General features: G+C 36.7%; 1 protein-coding gene across 1 annotated transcript; it reads right to left on the bottom strand.

Moving 5' to 3' along the window:
* Positions 1-6,626: 6,626 nt before the first annotated feature.
* Positions 6,627-10,717, bottom strand: LOC306658811 (protein ITPRID2-like). Its single transcript, XM_079136111.1, has one exon. It carries the CDS (start codon positions 10,557-10,559, stop codon positions 7,542-7,544), a length of 3,018 nt encoding a protein of 1,005 aa, XP_078992237.1. The 5' UTR covers positions 10,560-10,717; the 3' UTR covers positions 6,627-7,541.
* Between the last annotated feature and the right edge of the window lie 8,356 nt (positions 10,718-19,073).

Consider the following 19,073-nt stretch of genomic DNA (forward strand, 5'->3'; position numbering starts at 1 on the left):
CCATTAGATCCTATGAGACAGATTCTAACATACTAACTCTTCGATTAGGTCTAGACACCTGCATTAAACAACAACAACAATAAACTCTCCTTTGCTGATGTAACTAGTTAGCTAATGAAAAATTGAAAATACCCAATGTAATTTATTTTTTGTTCTCTAAATTTATGATCTTCAACTGAAATGATTTCCCTCCAAGTTCCCACAGCCTACACAACTTAAAAACTTGATATTTGTAACATTTTTTCTCCCATATGACTAAGTAGATTGCAACCTCCTACAATTCATGATCATCTTTTCATTCTCCAATGGAAGGAACACACATAGACAAATAAGTATCACTGAATACAGAACTAATTGTATTATAATAGAGTCATAAAATCTGGTGAAAAATAAAGGTTTGTCATATTACTTCTTGCTTGACAGTAATTTATTGGGCATCGTGACAAAGGAAAGAATAGCAAGACATTAAGAGTTGGCAGAGATATTCTAGAATTTCACTCCAGAACTAAGTTCTACCCTTCTGTTTCTCCTTCCCTTGTAGAAAACCAACTGCACTTTCAGCTTTCTTGTAATCTGAAATCTGGTTGGAGTTAGGCTTTTGGGAACATAAGCCGGAGGTCAGTTTGTAAAAGAGAAGATGTGATATTTAGTCTTCCATTTCCCTCCATACCACACTGTGGATTGATGACTAGTCCAATTACACTGCTCTCCTTTAGTGTGGATTCCTTGAAATCCAGCCACTATTTCCACATTGATTTTTTCATTAATTTATAATTCATGTAGCAAAATATTTATCTTTCTAAAGTTTATGATTCAATTGATTATAGTATTAAATTATGCATCCCACAGAGCCATTATCACAGAGCATTTTTATCACCCACCAGAGAACCCTGTATTCCTTATCTATCACTGCACGTTTTCTTCTTTCCCATATTCTTGTGACCATGTCTCTCCTTTGTATGTCTATAGATTTGTCTAATCTTGGCACTTTATTAAAAAGGAAATTTATTTTATGTGAACCTCTTTATTCCTTCTATTTTTTTATTTGTTCTAGTTTGTTGTACATGACAGTAGAATACACTTCATTCATTTTGATAAATCATACATAAGCAGAGGGTAATTTCTCATTTTTCTGATTGTACATATTGTAGGATCATATCAGTCATGCAGATATATATGTACATGAGGTAAATATGTGAGCCTTTTTGGTCTGGCTTTTTATGCTGTGCATTTTTTTAAAGTTTCATCCATGTTGTAGTATGAATCATGTTTTCATTTTCTTTTTATTACTGAATAATATTTCATGTGATAAATGTTTCACATTTAGTTTAAACATTAAAATAGCAGTTAACAAACTTTTGCACTGTGTCCACATTTGGACTGTAGTAATTGTTCTATGAACTTTCATGTAAAAGTTTTTGTTTAGACACAGATTTTCACTTATTTGATGTGGACCTAGGAATAGTATCATTTGGTCATATTGATACCGCCTTTTACCGGTGATGAGTCCTGCTTCCTCAGGTGTTGAAGTATAGTGCCAGAGAAGCACATCGACACACAACTTTATTAAAGAAAAGTAAAAGCAAACTTCCCCCCAGGTGGAAGAAGGGAACCCAAAGGCAGAATCCATAGGATGAGCAAATCTTGTCCTTTTTATAGGTTTTTTTCTCCCATTCTTTTTCCCTTATCTCTTTCCTTCCTGCCTACAGGATTAGGCTCAGTTTTGCATAAAGTGAGAAGCTATGGGCAGGGGCAGGGCCAAGGTGATTCAGACAGGTAAGTGCCCATGGGACATTAATTAGCATCTCCTTGCCTGTAGTCCCTGACAAGGGCAGGTGAATTTGGTAATCAATGAGCTCTCCAGGTCCTTGACATTCCATTCTCCCAGGGCAATCTCCAACTTCCAGAAGCAGATGGCCTTCATGGCCTCCATTTCCTCAATCTGACCCAATCCCCTATTTCTACACTAACTGCCTGTCCCCTATTCTGGCTTCAATATGATGGGTTTAATTCTTGAAGAGCCAGGCAGAATTTTTTTCCAAATTGGGTGCTTTCCCAATAGTCAGACAGGTTCAACTTTCTGTACATCCCTGCCAAGACTTGTTATTGCATCCTTTGATTGTAGTTACCCTAATGTGAATAGTTGTACAACATTGTCATTTGATATGCATTCCACTAATGACTAATGACACTAAACATCTTTTCAAGTGCTTAAGTAGCCATCTACATATCTTCTTTGGAGAAATGTCTATTCAAATCTATTTTAATCTGGATATTTGTCTTCTTATTGAGTTGTAAAAGTTCTTTAATATATTGTGAAGATTAGATCCTTGTGAAATATGATTTACAGACTTTTTTTTTTTATCCTGAAGCTGTGTTTCAACTTTTTAGTGTCCTTTAGAGAATAAAATCTTAAATTTTTATGAAGTCCAATGTATTTATTTTTTCTTTGACTGTATTTTTTGTGCTATATCTTAGAAACAGTTGTATAATTCAAGTTCATGAAGATTTATACATATGCATCCTTCTAGGACTTATAAGGTTATATTTCTTAAATTCAGCTATTTGATCCATTTTGAGTTAAATTTTGTGACTGTTAGGAAGTAGCAATCCAACATCATTCTTTTACATATGGATATTAAATTGTCCTAGGTTATGGTTTGGATATTAGGTGTTCACCAAAAGCTCATATGCTAGACAATGCAAGAAGGTTCAGAGGAGAAATGATTGAGTTGTGAGAGTCTTAACCCAGTCAGTGAATTAATCTCCTGATGGGCTTAATAGTGGTAACTGAAGGTGGGTAAGGTGTGGCTGGAGGAGATGGGGTCTCCTTCTTTGTCTTTGGGTTATATATTTTGAATCTGGTGAGTGGAGTCTCTCTGTGCTTTCGGCTCTTAATGTGAGTCATTTCCCTCTGCTGCACTCTTCTGCCATATGTTGAAGCCAGAATTAAGGACAGGTAGTTAGTGTAGAAATAGGGGATAGGGTCAAATCAAGGAAATGAAGCCATGAAGCCATCTGCCTCTGGAAGTTGGAGACTGCCCCCCTCGAAGAATGGTATGTCAAGGATCTCGGGAGCTCATTGATTACCAAATTTACCTGCCTTTATCAAGGACTGTAAGCATGGAGCTGCTAATTAATGCCCCCTGGGCCTTACCTGCCTAAATCACTTTGGCCCTCCCCCTGCCCATGGCTTCTCACTTAATGCAAAACCAGGCCTAGTCATGTAGGCAGGAAGGCGAGATAAGGGGGGAGAGAACTGGAGAACAAAAGAGACTTTAACCTATAAAAGATGTACGGTGCGCTCACTTCTTGGGACTTTAGAACATCAGCCATGCCCCCTTCTTCCTCCCAGGAGACGTCTGTGTTATTACCTTTAAATAAAACCTGCTTAATATGCTTGCCTTGGCATGCCTCTCTAGTGTTCAAACTTCAACATTAGAAGGAGCAGAACTTGTCACCATTAAAAGGCGGTATCAATGTTCTGCCTTATCTCAAGCCCCAAGGAATGGAGCTGGCCTTCTATGGACTGAGACCTCTGAAACCATGAACCCTCTAATAAACTTTCCCTCCCCTAAAATTGTTCTTGTCAGGTCTTTTAGTCACAAGAGCAAAAAAATTGACTAAAATAACCTACCATGATTTATTGAAAAAGACTATTCCTTTCTCATTTAATTGTGTTGGAAACCTTGTTGGAAATCAACTGACCTAAAATGTATGGACTTATTTCAGGACTTCCAATTTTGTTCCATTGGTCTATACAACTACCCTTTTGTCACTAATACACTTTTGATGGATTCAACTTTGTAGTAAGTTTTGAAATCGAGAAGTGAAAGTACTCTAACTTTGTTCATTTCAAGATTATTTGGGCTATTTTCTGAATCCCGTTTATCTATGTGAATTTTAAAATCATCTAGAACATTTCTGCAAAAAAAAAAAAAAAGAAACTATGATTTCCATAGGAGTGAATAGGTTTATCAGAATATATAAATAATATGTTACTTAAAATAAGACTATATTGAATATTGTCCATATATTTAGATTTTTAATTTTTTTAATGATGTTTTATAGTTCTCAGTGCAAAAGTTTTATTCTTCTTAGGTTAAATATTTTATTCTTTTTGAGGTTATTACACATAGAATTATTTTCTTAATTTCAATTTTGAATTGTTCATTGTAGAGAAAAAATATTTTATATTGATCTTATATCTTGCTGAAGATAAATATAGAGCAACAGCAAGGTTGTTATATGTACAACTTTGCTGAAATTGCTTAGTTCATTTAATAGTTGTGCATATATTTCTTTTGATTATCTAATTCTGTATCATGACATTTGCAAACTGAGATAGTTTCCTTCTGCTTTTCAATGTGAATTTTTTATTATTATTATTTTTTTTTTTTTTTGCTCAATTACTCTAACCAGAACCTCCATTATAATATCAAATACAAATGGCAAGAATGGACACTTTGTCTTGTTTTTGATATTAAGGGAAAACATCCTGTTTTTGACAATTAAATATGTCTTTCCTCAGGTTGAGAAAGTGGCCTCTATTTATAACATATTGAGTAATTTTTTTAATGAAGAATAAATGAATCTTTCCAATTTTGTTTTAGCTTCTAATGGAATGATTAAGTGCTTTTCGTCCTTCATTTTACTGATCTACTCTTTTGTGTTGATTTCCATATGTTGAACCTATCTTGCTTTACTAAAATAAATCACATTGGTCACTACGAATTAACATTTTCAGACACTGTTGGATTAATTTTACAAATATTTGGTTAAAGATTTCTGTTCATACAGGTTATTAGTCTATAGTTTTCTTTACTAGTGATACGTTTGCCTAGTTTAAGTTACAGGATGAAACTGGCCATACAGATGAATTGGGAACATTCATTGGGAACAAGAGTTTGGAAAAGATTGTGAAGAATTGATTTTATTCTTTGGTGGATGTTTGCTAGAATTCATTTGAGAGGTTATCTGGTTCTGAATTTTTCTTTGGGGAAATTTTTACTCCAAATACTTATATTTATAGGACAAATCACATTTCCTATTTTTTCTTGAGTTAGTTTTAATAGTTTTTGTCTTCCTAGGAATTTGTTCATTCAATTCAAGATATCCAATTTTTTTGCATACAATTATTTATAGCATTTCATTGAAATTCCTTCACCCAACTTTTTGTCTGTAAGATTGATAATAAGTATCTGTGGTCACTGTTGTGCTTGATCATTCTTTCTTTCTTCATCTCTTTTCTACATCTTTAGAAATGTCCTGAAAATTAAAACATCCTAGGATTCTTCTCTTGAGTGTACCCTCTGTTTCCTAACTCATACATCACAGTAAATAGCTGCAAGAAAAGCACTTGAAAAGAGAATAGAGAACACTCAAGGAACGATGGACAACACAATATTTCAGTGACTTAGTGTTGTGGCTAATATACTAAGAGTGGTGATCATAGAAACTGGGAAGTACTAAGAAGGACAGCCACCAGCACCCATCCAAGATATGTCACTGTCAATTCCCTTAGAGTACATTTCTTTTTTCAAAAAATATTAGTGCAAGATTCTATCTATTCAAGGAACATCATTAGTGAGTATACTAATTCTGAAGAAAATATACTGATAATTTAATTGTTAATTAATTACTTACAAAATGCAAACCAATTTCTAGAATAAGTATAAAAATGCTTATCTTAAATTTTATATGTAATGGAATGTTTCTGAATATTACAGTGATATAGGTTCATTTAAAATTTGTGAAAATATTTAAAAGTAAGAATGATAAAATGCTGTGCTTTTACTAATTGACTATAACAAGTGACAATATTTGGGTATACTTATTTTCCATATTCTTTTTTTTTTTTTTTTTTTGGTTGTTACTTTTCACATTTATTTAACACATATAAAACCAAATAGGAAACCATTTTCCTTTTTCTTTAATAAAAACAAAGAGTTTTGACAGGTTAAAACTGAATTAAAATCATTTACATATGAGAACAAATCTAAATTACTTCCATTTTGGAAAAAAAACAAAAAGCAAGCTTATTCATTTCTATCCATTCAAGTCAGAGGCCCCATTATTTTGACAATACTCTACTATGTAGTCTAAAAGACAGAAGAAACATCTCCTTATAAGAAGAAGTCTGGACAATGCAAAAAGTACATAGTGTTTAACATAAGGCACATTTCCAAAAGAAAAATACTATGTAAGCTGTAATAAAATTACATTTGTTTGGGGTAAAGCAATGAGGCTTACAGTGTAAGAACATTGAGTAGTTGTAGGTAACCTCATGTAATTCTAACCTACTGCTATTAGTAGCCTCCTCAAGAATTAAGAGCAATTTTTACAACAGAACAGTTTGTCTTCTTGGAAGTGAAACTAATTAACAGCAGTGGAGGGAAAATCATTGGTTGCTTCAAGTTCTCAAAAAATGAATCAGTTATTGCACAGTAAATACCTCATAGAGGTCAGTGTTGTAAGAAGCTAGTCTGAAGAAAAATGTTATTTATAAATTGGTTATGTCTGGAAGTCTTCAAGTTTTATAATTAATTCTACATAGGGAATCAATTGGAAAAATATTGACATACAAATAAATATTAGGCTTTTCCAATTGCTACAGTTTTGAAAGATTAGAAAAGAAATAATCAGCAAAGTGCCTAGTTTCTATGTATGTTTTTATGAAAGATATGCACAGGGGAAATACACATTGTACACTGTATAAGTAGCCCAGCTCAGCAGACAGTATCTTCTGAAGTACAGACAACACCTCCCCCAGTGTATATCATTGATAACTCCAATAGTCACAATTAACAGGATCCATGCCAACCTAAAAATTCCACTTAATGACTATCTTATTTAGGATTAGATGCTTTACTTGAAGATACTGCTGCCAAAAGTCCACTTACAATTTCCCTTCTGATTTCCCCAACAATTGACTCTTTAATCTCCCGTATGACTTGCTGCAACTCATCCTGCTCCACATTTCTATGCATTTCCTCAGCAGCTGGCATCAGGGGTAGTTTTCCAGGCCCTTCTTCCACTTCAGAGTTAGGCCCTACAACCCGTGAGGCTTCTTCAGCTGCTCCAACTTCCTCAGAACTCTCCAGCTCTGGAGGCGTCTGCACAGAGCCTGTTCTAGAAGGAGCAGTTGGTGTTAGGGCCACTGATGCTCGGAATACTTTCTTTCTTGCCACAAAATGGGTTTTGGATTTTCCCCCTGAGTCACCGGAAGGCACTCCAGTTCTTCTGTTAGCATGAGAGGGACCAGAACACACAGAAGATGACTCTGATGTTGCGTGGGAGAAAACTGATTCTGAGCTTTCTCCAGGAGGGAGCTCATATCCCATTTCTCCAAGTCCCAGGCCCAATTCAGACTTCAAGTATGACTGTTCTTGCATCAGTTCAGTGACTGGTTCCATTACATTCAGCGGAGAAGGACATGACAAGTTATCAGCGCTTCTACTGCCACACATTCCCTGCACAGCCTGAAGCTGTTCATCCAGGCCCAGCAAGCGGTTCTCCAGCTGTAGCTCCAGGTCCTGAAGTTACATTTGGACTGAATTTCTCAAACTCTGCAGCTGATCAACTTCATATCTTTCCTCCTCAGTCATGTGGTGATAAACCATGGTTTGCTGACGCAGCATTGCCAACTCTAAATCCATCATTTGTGTTCTAAACAAATTCAGGCTCTGCCTCATTACTTGAAGCTCCTGAAAAGTATTTTCATAAAGAGGTAGAACAGATGATTTCTGAGTACTAAATGGAGCAGCAGCAAAATCAGGTCCTCTCATCATAGGATACTGTGAAAGATTCTGCAGTGAGTTTCTAATATCATGCAACACTCTTCGTAACTGCATTTCTATGGCAGAGGGAGGATTCACAGAGCACGCTCGATAAGGGTAGGCAGTGTGTCTATGTGAGTAAGGACACCCAAAAGGGGAGGTAAAGGCACTGCAGGTGGCACCTGAGATGTTGGGAACACTGTGTGTGCTCAGAGTTCTCATGTGCTCACACAAGGGCCTTTCCTGCCACTCAGAGTGGACAGAGTGAAGGGAGCAGGTGGACTGAGAAATCTGTGCTGGAGTGAACTGTGAACAGGCAGGAGTCCTTCCATGATGGCATTCTTCCAACAGTGTCACCTCACTCTGGGTGGCTTCTTCTTTCTTCACAGATGATGGAGAGATGAAAATGGTGGATTTAACCAAAGACTGACTGTCATGCTCAGTCATCCCTTTTTCTACTTCCTGTTCCTCTTCAGGTGTGTACTTATAGGTGAAGGAAGGTGGGCTGCATCTGGTCTCTTTCCCTGGAGACAACTGGACATTGACAGAGGACACAACTCTTACTGGGCTCAATAAAGTTGTTGGTAAAGACTGAGACCTTCTTAGAGGATAGCCAGCTTTTGCAAGCAAGTACCTTTGTTTTAAAAGATCTTTTGATTTTATCAAGCTACGCCCCACTCTTTGATTAGACAGAGTACAAACCTTCATTCGAGCTCTTTGCAAAGCTGTATTAACTCTGTCCACAGAAGAAGGAGGCCCTGTTGTATTTTCAGAGCTCGTATCACTGCATTTAGCTTCAATGGAAGCCAATGATTTCAGAATATGGTGTGTGGTGTACTGGGCAAATTCACATTCACTGCTTTTATCCACATCACTTTCACCACTTGTTTCCCTGGGCAGCTCTACTATCTGTGCAGGAGACAAGTCCTCTTCTGTTTCTTCTGTTTTGGTACTTTCAGTAACATGATCCTCTGGACTACAGGTGGACTGCTTACTTCCTGTATTCTCAAGAGTCCCACATTCAGCAATTGTTGCTGCCTTGGCTCTTCCTTTCTGAAGAGTGGTGACAGACTCCTCCTCTGACTCATTGAAATAAGGTTGGTCTTGCACTGTTGGTGTAACAAGGTCTTCACCAAATGATGTGACTGTTGTTTCACTGTCACAACTATCAGCACTACTCCCCATGGCTTGCAGGGACTCATGAACCTGAAGATGATTAAGGGAGAGGCCGTCTGTGGAATCTTCTGCAAAACCACTGCTATCAGAATGCTGACTTGCAGTACGTAGCAGATGATCTCTTTTGGACTTGGCGAGACCTAGCTGGTAAGTGGCTGGAACATGAGGAGCTTCTCCCTCTGTACTCTGAACCTCTTCCATTTCAAAGGAGTCCTTTTGCTGTGTCATTATATTTCTTATGGATGGGATCGTCAGTGGTGCACAAGGTTCTTTTTCGAGTACAGATTCGGGGACATTTTTCAGTTCACTGCTGGTTTCCAACTCACTCTGGCTGGAAATGTTGAAACCACCACCTGAATTAGGTTCTACAACAGACTCCTCAGGCAATTTACTCTCATGACTTTGAGTCTCTTTACTCTGTTCACTTTCAGTTTTTTGGTTAAAATTACTATTTGCTTCATCAGAAACTCTGTCAGTGTCAGCATTCTCCAAAACCACTGTAGAAACACCTGAGGCTTCTTCTTTAACCGTAGCTAACATAGATGACGAGTCTTTCTTCTTTACAACTTTTTGAGATTTTTGATCACTTTTATTGCCACTTTCTTCAATCACTGAAACATTTGGAATCTTTCCTTTTTCAATTGCTGGGGAAGGACTGCTACCTTCTCCTTTCTCTGTTTTATCAACACATAAATTCAGTTTTGATAGTGTTTTCATTAATCGATTTGCAGTGTTACTTCGAGTTAAAGGTGGAGGCGAGTCTGTCTCCTTGTTAGAGGTCACTGAGGACATACTTCCAATTCTCTGAAGGGGAGTCCCAGAGACTTGGGAATATAAAGAAGAAAATGCATTGGCCACAGTAGTAAGCACTTCAATTTGACGAAAGCGGCTTGTTAAAGCATAATTTGGGTTCTCTACTTCCATCCGTTGCATTTGAGCACTCAAAAATACTTTAATATCTATCCCTCTGGCAAATGATGAAGAATTAAAAAATCTGGAAGGAATTTTAGAAGCAATATCTGGTTCATCTCGTCCAAATCCAAGATTATAAAGAATTTCTTCAGGATCTTCCTCATAAAGTTCCAATAATTCTGAAACACTTGAGACTGTCCCACTGCTTTTCCCAGACCCAGTAGAATTCATACTTCTCCCTTTCTGATGAAACTGGAGCCTTCTCTCTTTCGCCAAGATATTATTGCCGTTTTCAATTTGAGCATCACTTTCATAGAGGTGGTTGGCTTCAGCTCCCAATGATAAATCATCTTCAAAACTTCCTCCATTTCTCACAAGCACACCCTTCAGTGTTCCGGTGCTTTGCTCATCCAGTGAGGCTCCCAAAGGTGTACGGCAGTCCTTGAGCCATATCGCGATCTTCTCGTTGGGTACGTTTCCTCTCCCCGTGGGTGCAGGCAGCTTCGCGCCGGGGAGGTCCTCCTCGTCGTCCTCGTCCTCGTCCTGCGTCGTTGCTTCTGTGGACAGATCCTCCGTCTCCGACGCCTGCCAGGAGCTGCAGCACTTGGCCCAGGCCTTCCTCCGGCGACTTGCTACTTGCCACTCCAGTTCCTCCTCCGCCTCCGCCGACGCCGCCAGGGGCCGCCGGTTCATGGCCGCACCGGGGGCTCCGCTGCCCCAGCCAGAGCCTGCGCGAGACACGGCGGCGGCAGCAAGGACCCCCGCCCCTGCTGTCAGCGCCCAACCGGGCTGGGGGCCCGGGGAGCGGGAGCGGGCGCCGGAGGAGGAGGGGACAGGGAGGGAGGGAGGGAAGGAAGGGGAAGGAGGGGGCGGAGGGCCAGCGCTTCACATGAAGCCGGCCGGGCGCGGCGCGGGAGCGCGAGTGGCCTGGGCGAGCGCGGCAGGACCCCAGCGCCGCGGCCCCCGCCCGGCGTGCCCGAGGCGGCCGGCCTCCATATTCTTTTATACAAACTTTTTATGCTATTTTTATGTGGATTTGTTCATAAATAACTTCTTTATGTATTTTTTCAAAACTTAAGCCTTCTTAATGCCTTATGTGGAATCTCTAAGTTATTTTGGATGGTTTCAAGTATATGTTCTATAATTAATTCCTTTCAGTTTAGTATTTGTATTATTTCCAATCTGCTATTATATAGATGATTCATAAGAATGGATAAACATGCTTATAATTTCACTTTACTTTGTATGTTTTATAGGTTGACTCTCCACTATCCTTAATGCTTGAAACTGGTATTGTTTTGTATTTTGGAATTTGGAATATGAGGAATATACAGAATGAGATGTCCTGGGGATGGCACCCAAGTCTAAATACCTAATCATCTTTCATATATACTTCATACGTATAGTCTGATGGTAATTTTATACAATACTTTCAATGCATCTGTAGTTTGACTGTGATCCATCATATGAAGATAGGTGTGAAACTTGTGGCTTTAAGTTAGCAAATCAAGAAATTTTAGATTAGTGATATTGAACCTGTATAAAGATTTGTGGTACAAAAACAGATCATGTTGGTTATTAATTTGTAATATTATTTTCAGGAAACTCTCCATGTATTGAGAATATTGTAAATAGAAGCACAGATATTAATCAAAGCTATGATTTGGGGACAGGTGGATAAAGTACTTTTCCAAAGCACATAATTCATAAAAAAGGAGAAAGGAATAACTTAAGCTGTGTTTTATTGAACTTATCCAAACTAACACCCTCTCCCACATGTAACCTTATTAAGGTAGAGTCTTACAAAAATGTCTTTTTTCTGGGAATACTGAAGAGATGCCCATTTGAAAGCTGATTATGGCCATAAACTTTGCATGATTTAATGGAAAAGGTGATGATTATACCACTTTGAACAGAATATTTAAGAATCAGGGTGAAGTTCTCCATATTTTCTTGTCTGCTTTGGGAGGTGGATGCTCCTTTAGCTTATGTGTTGAAGTGACTGTTCATATAAGTTTGTTAGATGTGTCGTAAGTTACCAAAGACTGGGTAGTTGTAACAAAAAATATTTATTTTCTCACAGTTTTGGAAGTTTTTGGTACAGTTGTTTCTTCTGACACCTGTCTTCTTGGCTTGGAGATGACCCTGCTCCCTGTGTCTCCACATGGCCTTCCCCTGGATCTGTCTGTGCCCTTATAAGAACACAAATTGTATTGCTGTAGGGTCTAGGTATATGAACCTATTTTGCCTTAATTATTTAAAGACTGTTTCTCCAAATACAATCACACTCTGACATATTGAGGGTTAGTACTCTAATATAAGAATTTAAGGGAACATAATTCAACCCACATTGCTTCTATGGGTAGTGGGTCCTTTGCTGACCCACTAGGATCTGCAATGTGAACAAAACTTTATTCCCTTTTTGTTCATGTTAAATGACAAAGCTTTAGTTACTCTAGAATAATCCAGGAAATTCTGAATCATATATTTCAATCAATAAGTAGTTTATAAGTCATTCTGTGCAAGGCAAGAAAAATGAGAAAATAAATAACCAATTCCCCTGTTCTAATAGACCCTAAATTTAGTGTGTGGGGGTGACAAAAACCAAACAAAAAACTAGTTGAATGTAAATACATGTGGGCTAATTGTGTCTCTGATGAATCATAAATGTTTTTGGAAACTGATCTATGTATCTATGTAATTTAAATTGAAAATCTTGAAGCATTTTATGGGTTATCTATATTTTTCTTATATTAATAAGGTATTTTAACCTTCTAAAACTTTATCTATGGTGAAGCTGATGGCTGGAAAAAGTAATTCAATTGTTTAAGGTTAGAAAGTCTTCTGTTTTCAGAACTTGCATATGTTTTCCAAATTCACAATTTCATTTTTTATTTATTTATTTATTTATTTTTTGGTTCAAATTACAATTTGATGATAGTAAGATTATTTTAGAAGGAGGTGTCCTATTCCGCCCATAAGTAACAAAAATCTCCTGGCACCCTGCTTGATTAATCATTCAACTGAATCTTCTATTTCTTTTTTTTTTTATAATTTATTTATTTTGATTCATTTTACAGAAATGGGGTATAACCGTCTTTTCTCTGGTTGTACATGAATTACAGTCGCACCATTTGTATAATCATATATGTACATAGGGTAATGATGTTTGACTCATTCTGTTATTTTCCTTTCCCCCAACCCTCCCACCCCTCTTTTTCCTCCCTATAGTCATCTTTCCTCCATTCTTGCTTCGCACCCACCCCATATTATGTATCATCATCTGCTTATCAGAGAGATCATTCGGTCTTTGTGGTTTTGGAATTGCTCATCTCACTTAGCATAATATTCTCCAGCTGCATCCATTTACCTGCAAATGCCATATTTTATTTTTCTTTATGGCTGAGTAATATTCCATTGTGTATGTATACCACAGTTTCTTTATCCATTCATCAATTGAAGGGCAACTAGGTTGGTTCCATAATCTAGCCAATGTGAATTGAGCAACTTTTGAACATTGATGTGACTACATCACTGTAGTATGCTGATTTTAAAACCCTTGGGTATAGATGAAGGAGTGCAATAGCTGGGTCAAATGGTGGTTAAATTCCAAGCGTAGTAAGGAATCTCCATACTGCTTTCCAGAGTGGCTGCACTAATTTGCAACCCCACAAGCAATGTATGAGTGTACCTTTTTACCCACATCTTCACCAACACCTATTATTTCTTGTATTCTTGATAATTGACATTCTAATTGGGGTGAGAGGAAGTCTTAGGATAGTTTAAATTTGAATTTCTCTTAATACTAGAGATGTTGAACATTTTTTCATGTATCTGTTGATTGCTTGTAGATCTTCTTCTGTGAAATGTCTGCTCATTTCCATAGCCCATTTATTGATTGGGTTATTTGTATTCTTGTTGTAAAGTTTTTTGTTTTGTTTTGTTTTGTTTTGTTTTGTTTTAGTTTTTTATAGATTCTGGATATTAGTGCTCTTTCTGAAGTGTGTGTGGCAAAGATTTTCTCCCATTCTGTAGGCTCTCTCTTCACCTTGCTGATAGTTTTCTTTGCTGAGAAAAAAACTTTTCAGTTTGAATCTATCCCAATTATTGACTCCTGCTTTTATTTCTTGTGCTTTGGTAGTCATGTTAAGAAAGTCTGGTCATACGTCAACATGATGAAGATTTGGACCTCCTTTTTCTTCTACAAGGTGCAGGGTATCTCGTCTGATTTCAAGGCTCTTGATCCATTTTGAGTTGAGTTTTGTGCAGGGTGAGAGATAGGGGTTTAGTTTCATTTTGTTGCATATGGATTTCCAGTTTTCCCAGCACCATTTGTTGAAAAGGCTATCTTTTCTCCATTGTACATTTTGGGTAGCTTTTTCTAGTATGAGACAACTGTACTTATGTGGGTTTGTGTCTGTGTTCTCTATTCTGTACCATTGATCTACCTGTGTATTTTGGTGCCAATACCATGCCTTTTTTGTTATTGTTGCTCTGTAGAATAGTTGAAATTCTGGTTTTATTGATAGCCCCCTGCTTCACTCTTCCTGCTAAGGATTCATTTTGAATTCATTTTGAATTTCATGATTACTTGCTTTGCTTCTACGAGGTACATCATTGAGATTTTAATTGGAATTTCATTGAATTTGCATAGCACTTTTGATAGTATGACCATTTTCACAATATTAATTTTGCCTATCCAAGAATGTGGGAGATCTTTCCACCTTCTAAGGTTTTCTTTAATTTCTTTCTTTAGTGGTCTGTAGTTTTCATTGCAGAGGTCTTTCACCTCTTTTGTTAGATTGATTCCCAAGTATTTTATATTTTTTGAGGCTATTGTGAATTGGGTAGTTTTCCTAAATTCTCTTTTAGAGGATTAATCAATTATGAATAAAAATGCAGTAGATTTATGAGCATTGATTTTATATCCTGCTACTTTACTGAATTCATTTATGAGTTCTAGAAGTTTTCTGGTGGAATTTTCTAGCTCCTCTAATTATATAATCATGTCATCAGCAAATAGGGAGAGTTTGAGGTCTTCTTTTCCTATTCATATCCCTTTAATTTCTTTGGTCTGTCTAATTGCTCTGGCTAGAGTTTCAAGGATGATGTTGAATAGAAGTGGTGACAGAGGGTATACATACCTTGTTTCAGTTTTTAGGAGGAATTCTTTCAGTTTTTCACCATTTAGAATGATATTGCCTATGGGCTTAGCATAGATAGTCTTTACAATGTTGAGTCATGTTCCTACTATCCCTATTTTTTCTAGTGTTTTGAGCATGAAGGGGTGCTATATTTTATCAAATGCTTTTTCTGCATCTATCGTAATAATCATGTGCTTCTGAACTTTAAGTCTGTTGATATGGTGAATTACATTATTGATTTCCGGATGTTGAACATACCTTCTATCCCTCGGATAAAACCCACCTGATCATGGTTCACTATCATTTTAATATGTTTTTGTATGCAATTTGCTAAAATTTTGTTAAGAATTTTTGCTTCTATGTTCAGTAAGGATATTGGTCGGAAATTTTCTTTCCTGGATGTGTCTTTGTCTGGTTTTGGTATCGGTGATATTAGCTTCATAGAATGAGTTTGGAAGAGTTCCCTCCTCTTCTCTTTCATGGAATACTTTGAGTACTATTGGAATGAGTTCTTATTTGAAGGTCTTGTAGAACTTGGCTGAGAATCCATCTGGTCCCAGACTTTTGAATCTTCTACTTCTTTTTTATTAAAGTCTCATTTTGTGGTGAAAGTGTAAAACCAAATGCATGTAACCTATAAATTCTTCATATATGTACATATATATGCATATATATGAAATACATGTTTATAAATATATACATAAGTTTTTTAGGGAAAAATAAAAATACTTCAATCGGTGGGAATTCAGTAATCCTGAACAGTTGTTATTGATAGAATTCAGTATTTTAAAATTATAATTAACTTGATCTTTTTAAAAATATGCCAGTTAAACCAGGTGTTTGTCTTTGTGTCTATGGAATTGATTTCTTTTACTCACTTTTAGTGAAGTATATAATTATGATGTTAAATTGTAATTCTATTAAAATATGTGGAGAGTATTTGTGAGATTAACAATTTCCCTCTGTGTAGTATTAAATTACAAGCTTTCCAAAGAAGAATTCACTTCTACCTGTCAACAACATCTGGTGTAGGTTACTAACTGGCTGATGATATATCAGTTTGGTATAACATTGTTTTGAAGAGGCCAGGGCAATCATAAAAGTAAATAGTCAATGTTACTGAATGAAGGAGATAAAAATAAATGACAATGTGTATTTTCTGGATATTTAAGCTTTGTTATGAAATCTAAGTGAAATATGATAGTATGTAAATGTCATGTTACAAAAATCATAACAGACTAGCATGGAAATTCCAAATTGAGAGATTTTTTTTTTTTTTTACTGCTCTGGAGTAGATTTATCCTCCCCTCTAAATATTTTCTATGATAATTTTTCTTTCCCATCATTTTATTGAATATTAAAAAGTTATATCTTTAACAAGAATTCTTCTGTAAATTTACACAATGTATGAGTCTGGTAACTATTTTCACTTACATTAACCCAGATAAACTGAACCATTTACAAACCACTTTATTTTGATATATAGATATCCTCTATGTATATTTGGTTTTTGTTGGTATAGACACTAAAAACACAGAGTACAGAGAAATTCTTAAGCTTTGTACTGTTGAAAGTGTTGTATGTGGTCTCAGGCTTTTAACAGTTTCTATTAGGTGCTTCTAATAAAGTTGTTTGATCTCTGAGATTCATTCCCCTCATATTTAATATGAAAACGATGATCTTACAATATACATTAACAAATTTATGTCATAGGAATGGCACTGTAATTTCTTTTATCATTTTATCCCTCCCTAAATTGAATTATCTTGATTTGTGGAAACACTTATGACTTAGGATATCTCTGGGGTCTTTCAAAATAACTATACTCACTTTATGTATTTCTTTTAGATTATTTAAACCTATCGCCTTCACTTACCTGTTTTTACTGTTATCCTTACCTTCTTATGAATCTTCCTTCATCCCACCAAATAGATGAGAAAGTTATGTTTTCTAAATGAAAGCATCTCATTCCCTGTTATTTTAAAGACTCTCATTTCTGTTTAAATAGTTATTGGAAGTTTTACTATTGACACAAATTGCATAAATAGGCTCTTGTGGATACCATGGTATATTTAAAAATATCACTAATCTCTGAGTTCTTCCCTCATCCCTTTTTAGTCTGCATATATGGGCCATATCCAGCAACTTAAGATATTTTGATGTTCTGGGGACAAGGGGCTCTACCCTGTATTTGGCATTTTCTGGATGTTTACTGTTCTCTGCTGCATAATGACAAATCTAGGAACCTTTCTCAAAGATGACAGAAGAGGTGGCAGAAAAGAAACCACTGCTGAAGTACATAGTCTAAGCAATTTATTGTGCTTGTTAAGCTACAAACACCCAAATTTTGGGAACCAGAGGATGAAACTCTTTAGACACACTTAACAAAGACCAAAAAACCTCTGGTGCTGGACATCCCACAGGTAGGTGAGGATAAGCCAGTCTTACTTATGCATGCATTTCACACCTAGATCAGTAGGCCATGACCCATCGCTTCATTGAGAAGGAGTCATTTGCAGGGTTTCTCTTATGGTTTCAAATGATTTGCTCTACAAAGATCTCAGACCTTGCCTACCAGTCAAGAGGAAGGACAGTACATGTATGCTAGTAATTCTCTCTTTCTCTTTCCTTCAAATCACTAACTTTGCATCGAGGGAGAGAGCCTTCATTACACTCCAAGTTTTTTCAGGAGTCTTGTCTTTTCATTTCTAGCAGGTAGAAACTTCATAACCTAATATGGCTGGGATTTTGTGGAATTAACTAGATTTTAAATTTAGTATTTCAACTATTAACATAAAATCTTGGTTTTAAAAAACTCTGTCATCTCCCTAAAAGCAGTCAGCTTAGTTAACTGAATAGTAACCTCTTTATTCTAGGGTTACATTCCTTCTTCTTGGGATGATAGTAATCATAACTCAGCCTTGGAGCATAAGGCTTTAGAATTTGTGAAATGAAGAGTAAACATATAGAGTCACTGTGTTATTTGCAAGATACTGAACAATTTTGCAAGTATAAAATGATATTGAAGAAGTTACTTCCTTAGCTTTCTGTGTATATAACTCAATGGATAATAAAAATGCTTGAAATTAAAATTAGTACATGTTAGGTGTGCATGTTTGATGTGGTAGCATTGTTCAATGGAGAAAGCTCAAATAAGACATATGTAATCTGCTTTCTCATTTGTTTTTGCTGTGCAGTCATCTTTAAGAGAAATCCTCTGCTAAAATTAATAGCTGATGGTTACATAAAATACTTAAAAAGTTTTAATATGGGTTCATGGAAAGAAAATTCCTGTCTCCCAACTATAAGTAAAATTTTGTTTGCTAATTCCAGTCTCCTATCAATTCTGCTGCATGTAACATTAATGTGGCAATAAATTGGTAGCTCCATCTGATTTAATTGCATTTTACTTTTATGGTAAGTCCATACACACAATGAAAAATATTATTCTCCTTCCAAAAACTAACCTGAAAATGATTTTGGTCAGCAGTATCTTAGAAGGTTGAGTTGGAAAGGAACAGAATGATGAATTCTGATGAATTTTGATGCAGGGAGCAATTATATATACAGTTATATGTTGCATGGTAAGCCAGCAATTTTGTCAGCCCCATTCATGTTTCATTAACATTTCCCACATATTATTGAAACACAAGGATTTATTCAACAGGCATTAAAACCGTGTTAGAAGAGAAAAAAATATTCTGCCTGCTATTGCTCATTACTTAGAGAGCACAATATTCTAGCACATTAAATGAATAAATTGCTATCTTTGTCAATCAAATAACATAATTAATCTCTGGAATGAATTTAGTTGTATTCATGTATGTCGTGTAAGAAGGGCAAACACGGGTGAGGAGGAGGAGGAGGAGAAGGAGGAGGAGGAGGCGGAGGGAGGAGGAGGAGGAGGCGGAGGGAGGAGGAGGAGGAGGCGGAGGGAGGAGGAGGAGGAGGCGGAGGGAGGAGGAGGAGGAGGCCCCGCAGTGGCCTTCGCCGCCACCAACGGGGCTGTCCCTGTAGCTCCCGATGGAGTTTGAGGCCGTGAAACCGCCGCCGAGCTCTGCCC

This window comes from Sciurus vulgaris, assembly GCF_902686455.1.
Source record: "Sciurus vulgaris genome assembly, chromosome: 4".
NCBI lineage: Eukaryota > Metazoa > Chordata > Mammalia > Rodentia > Sciuridae > Sciurus > Sciurus vulgaris.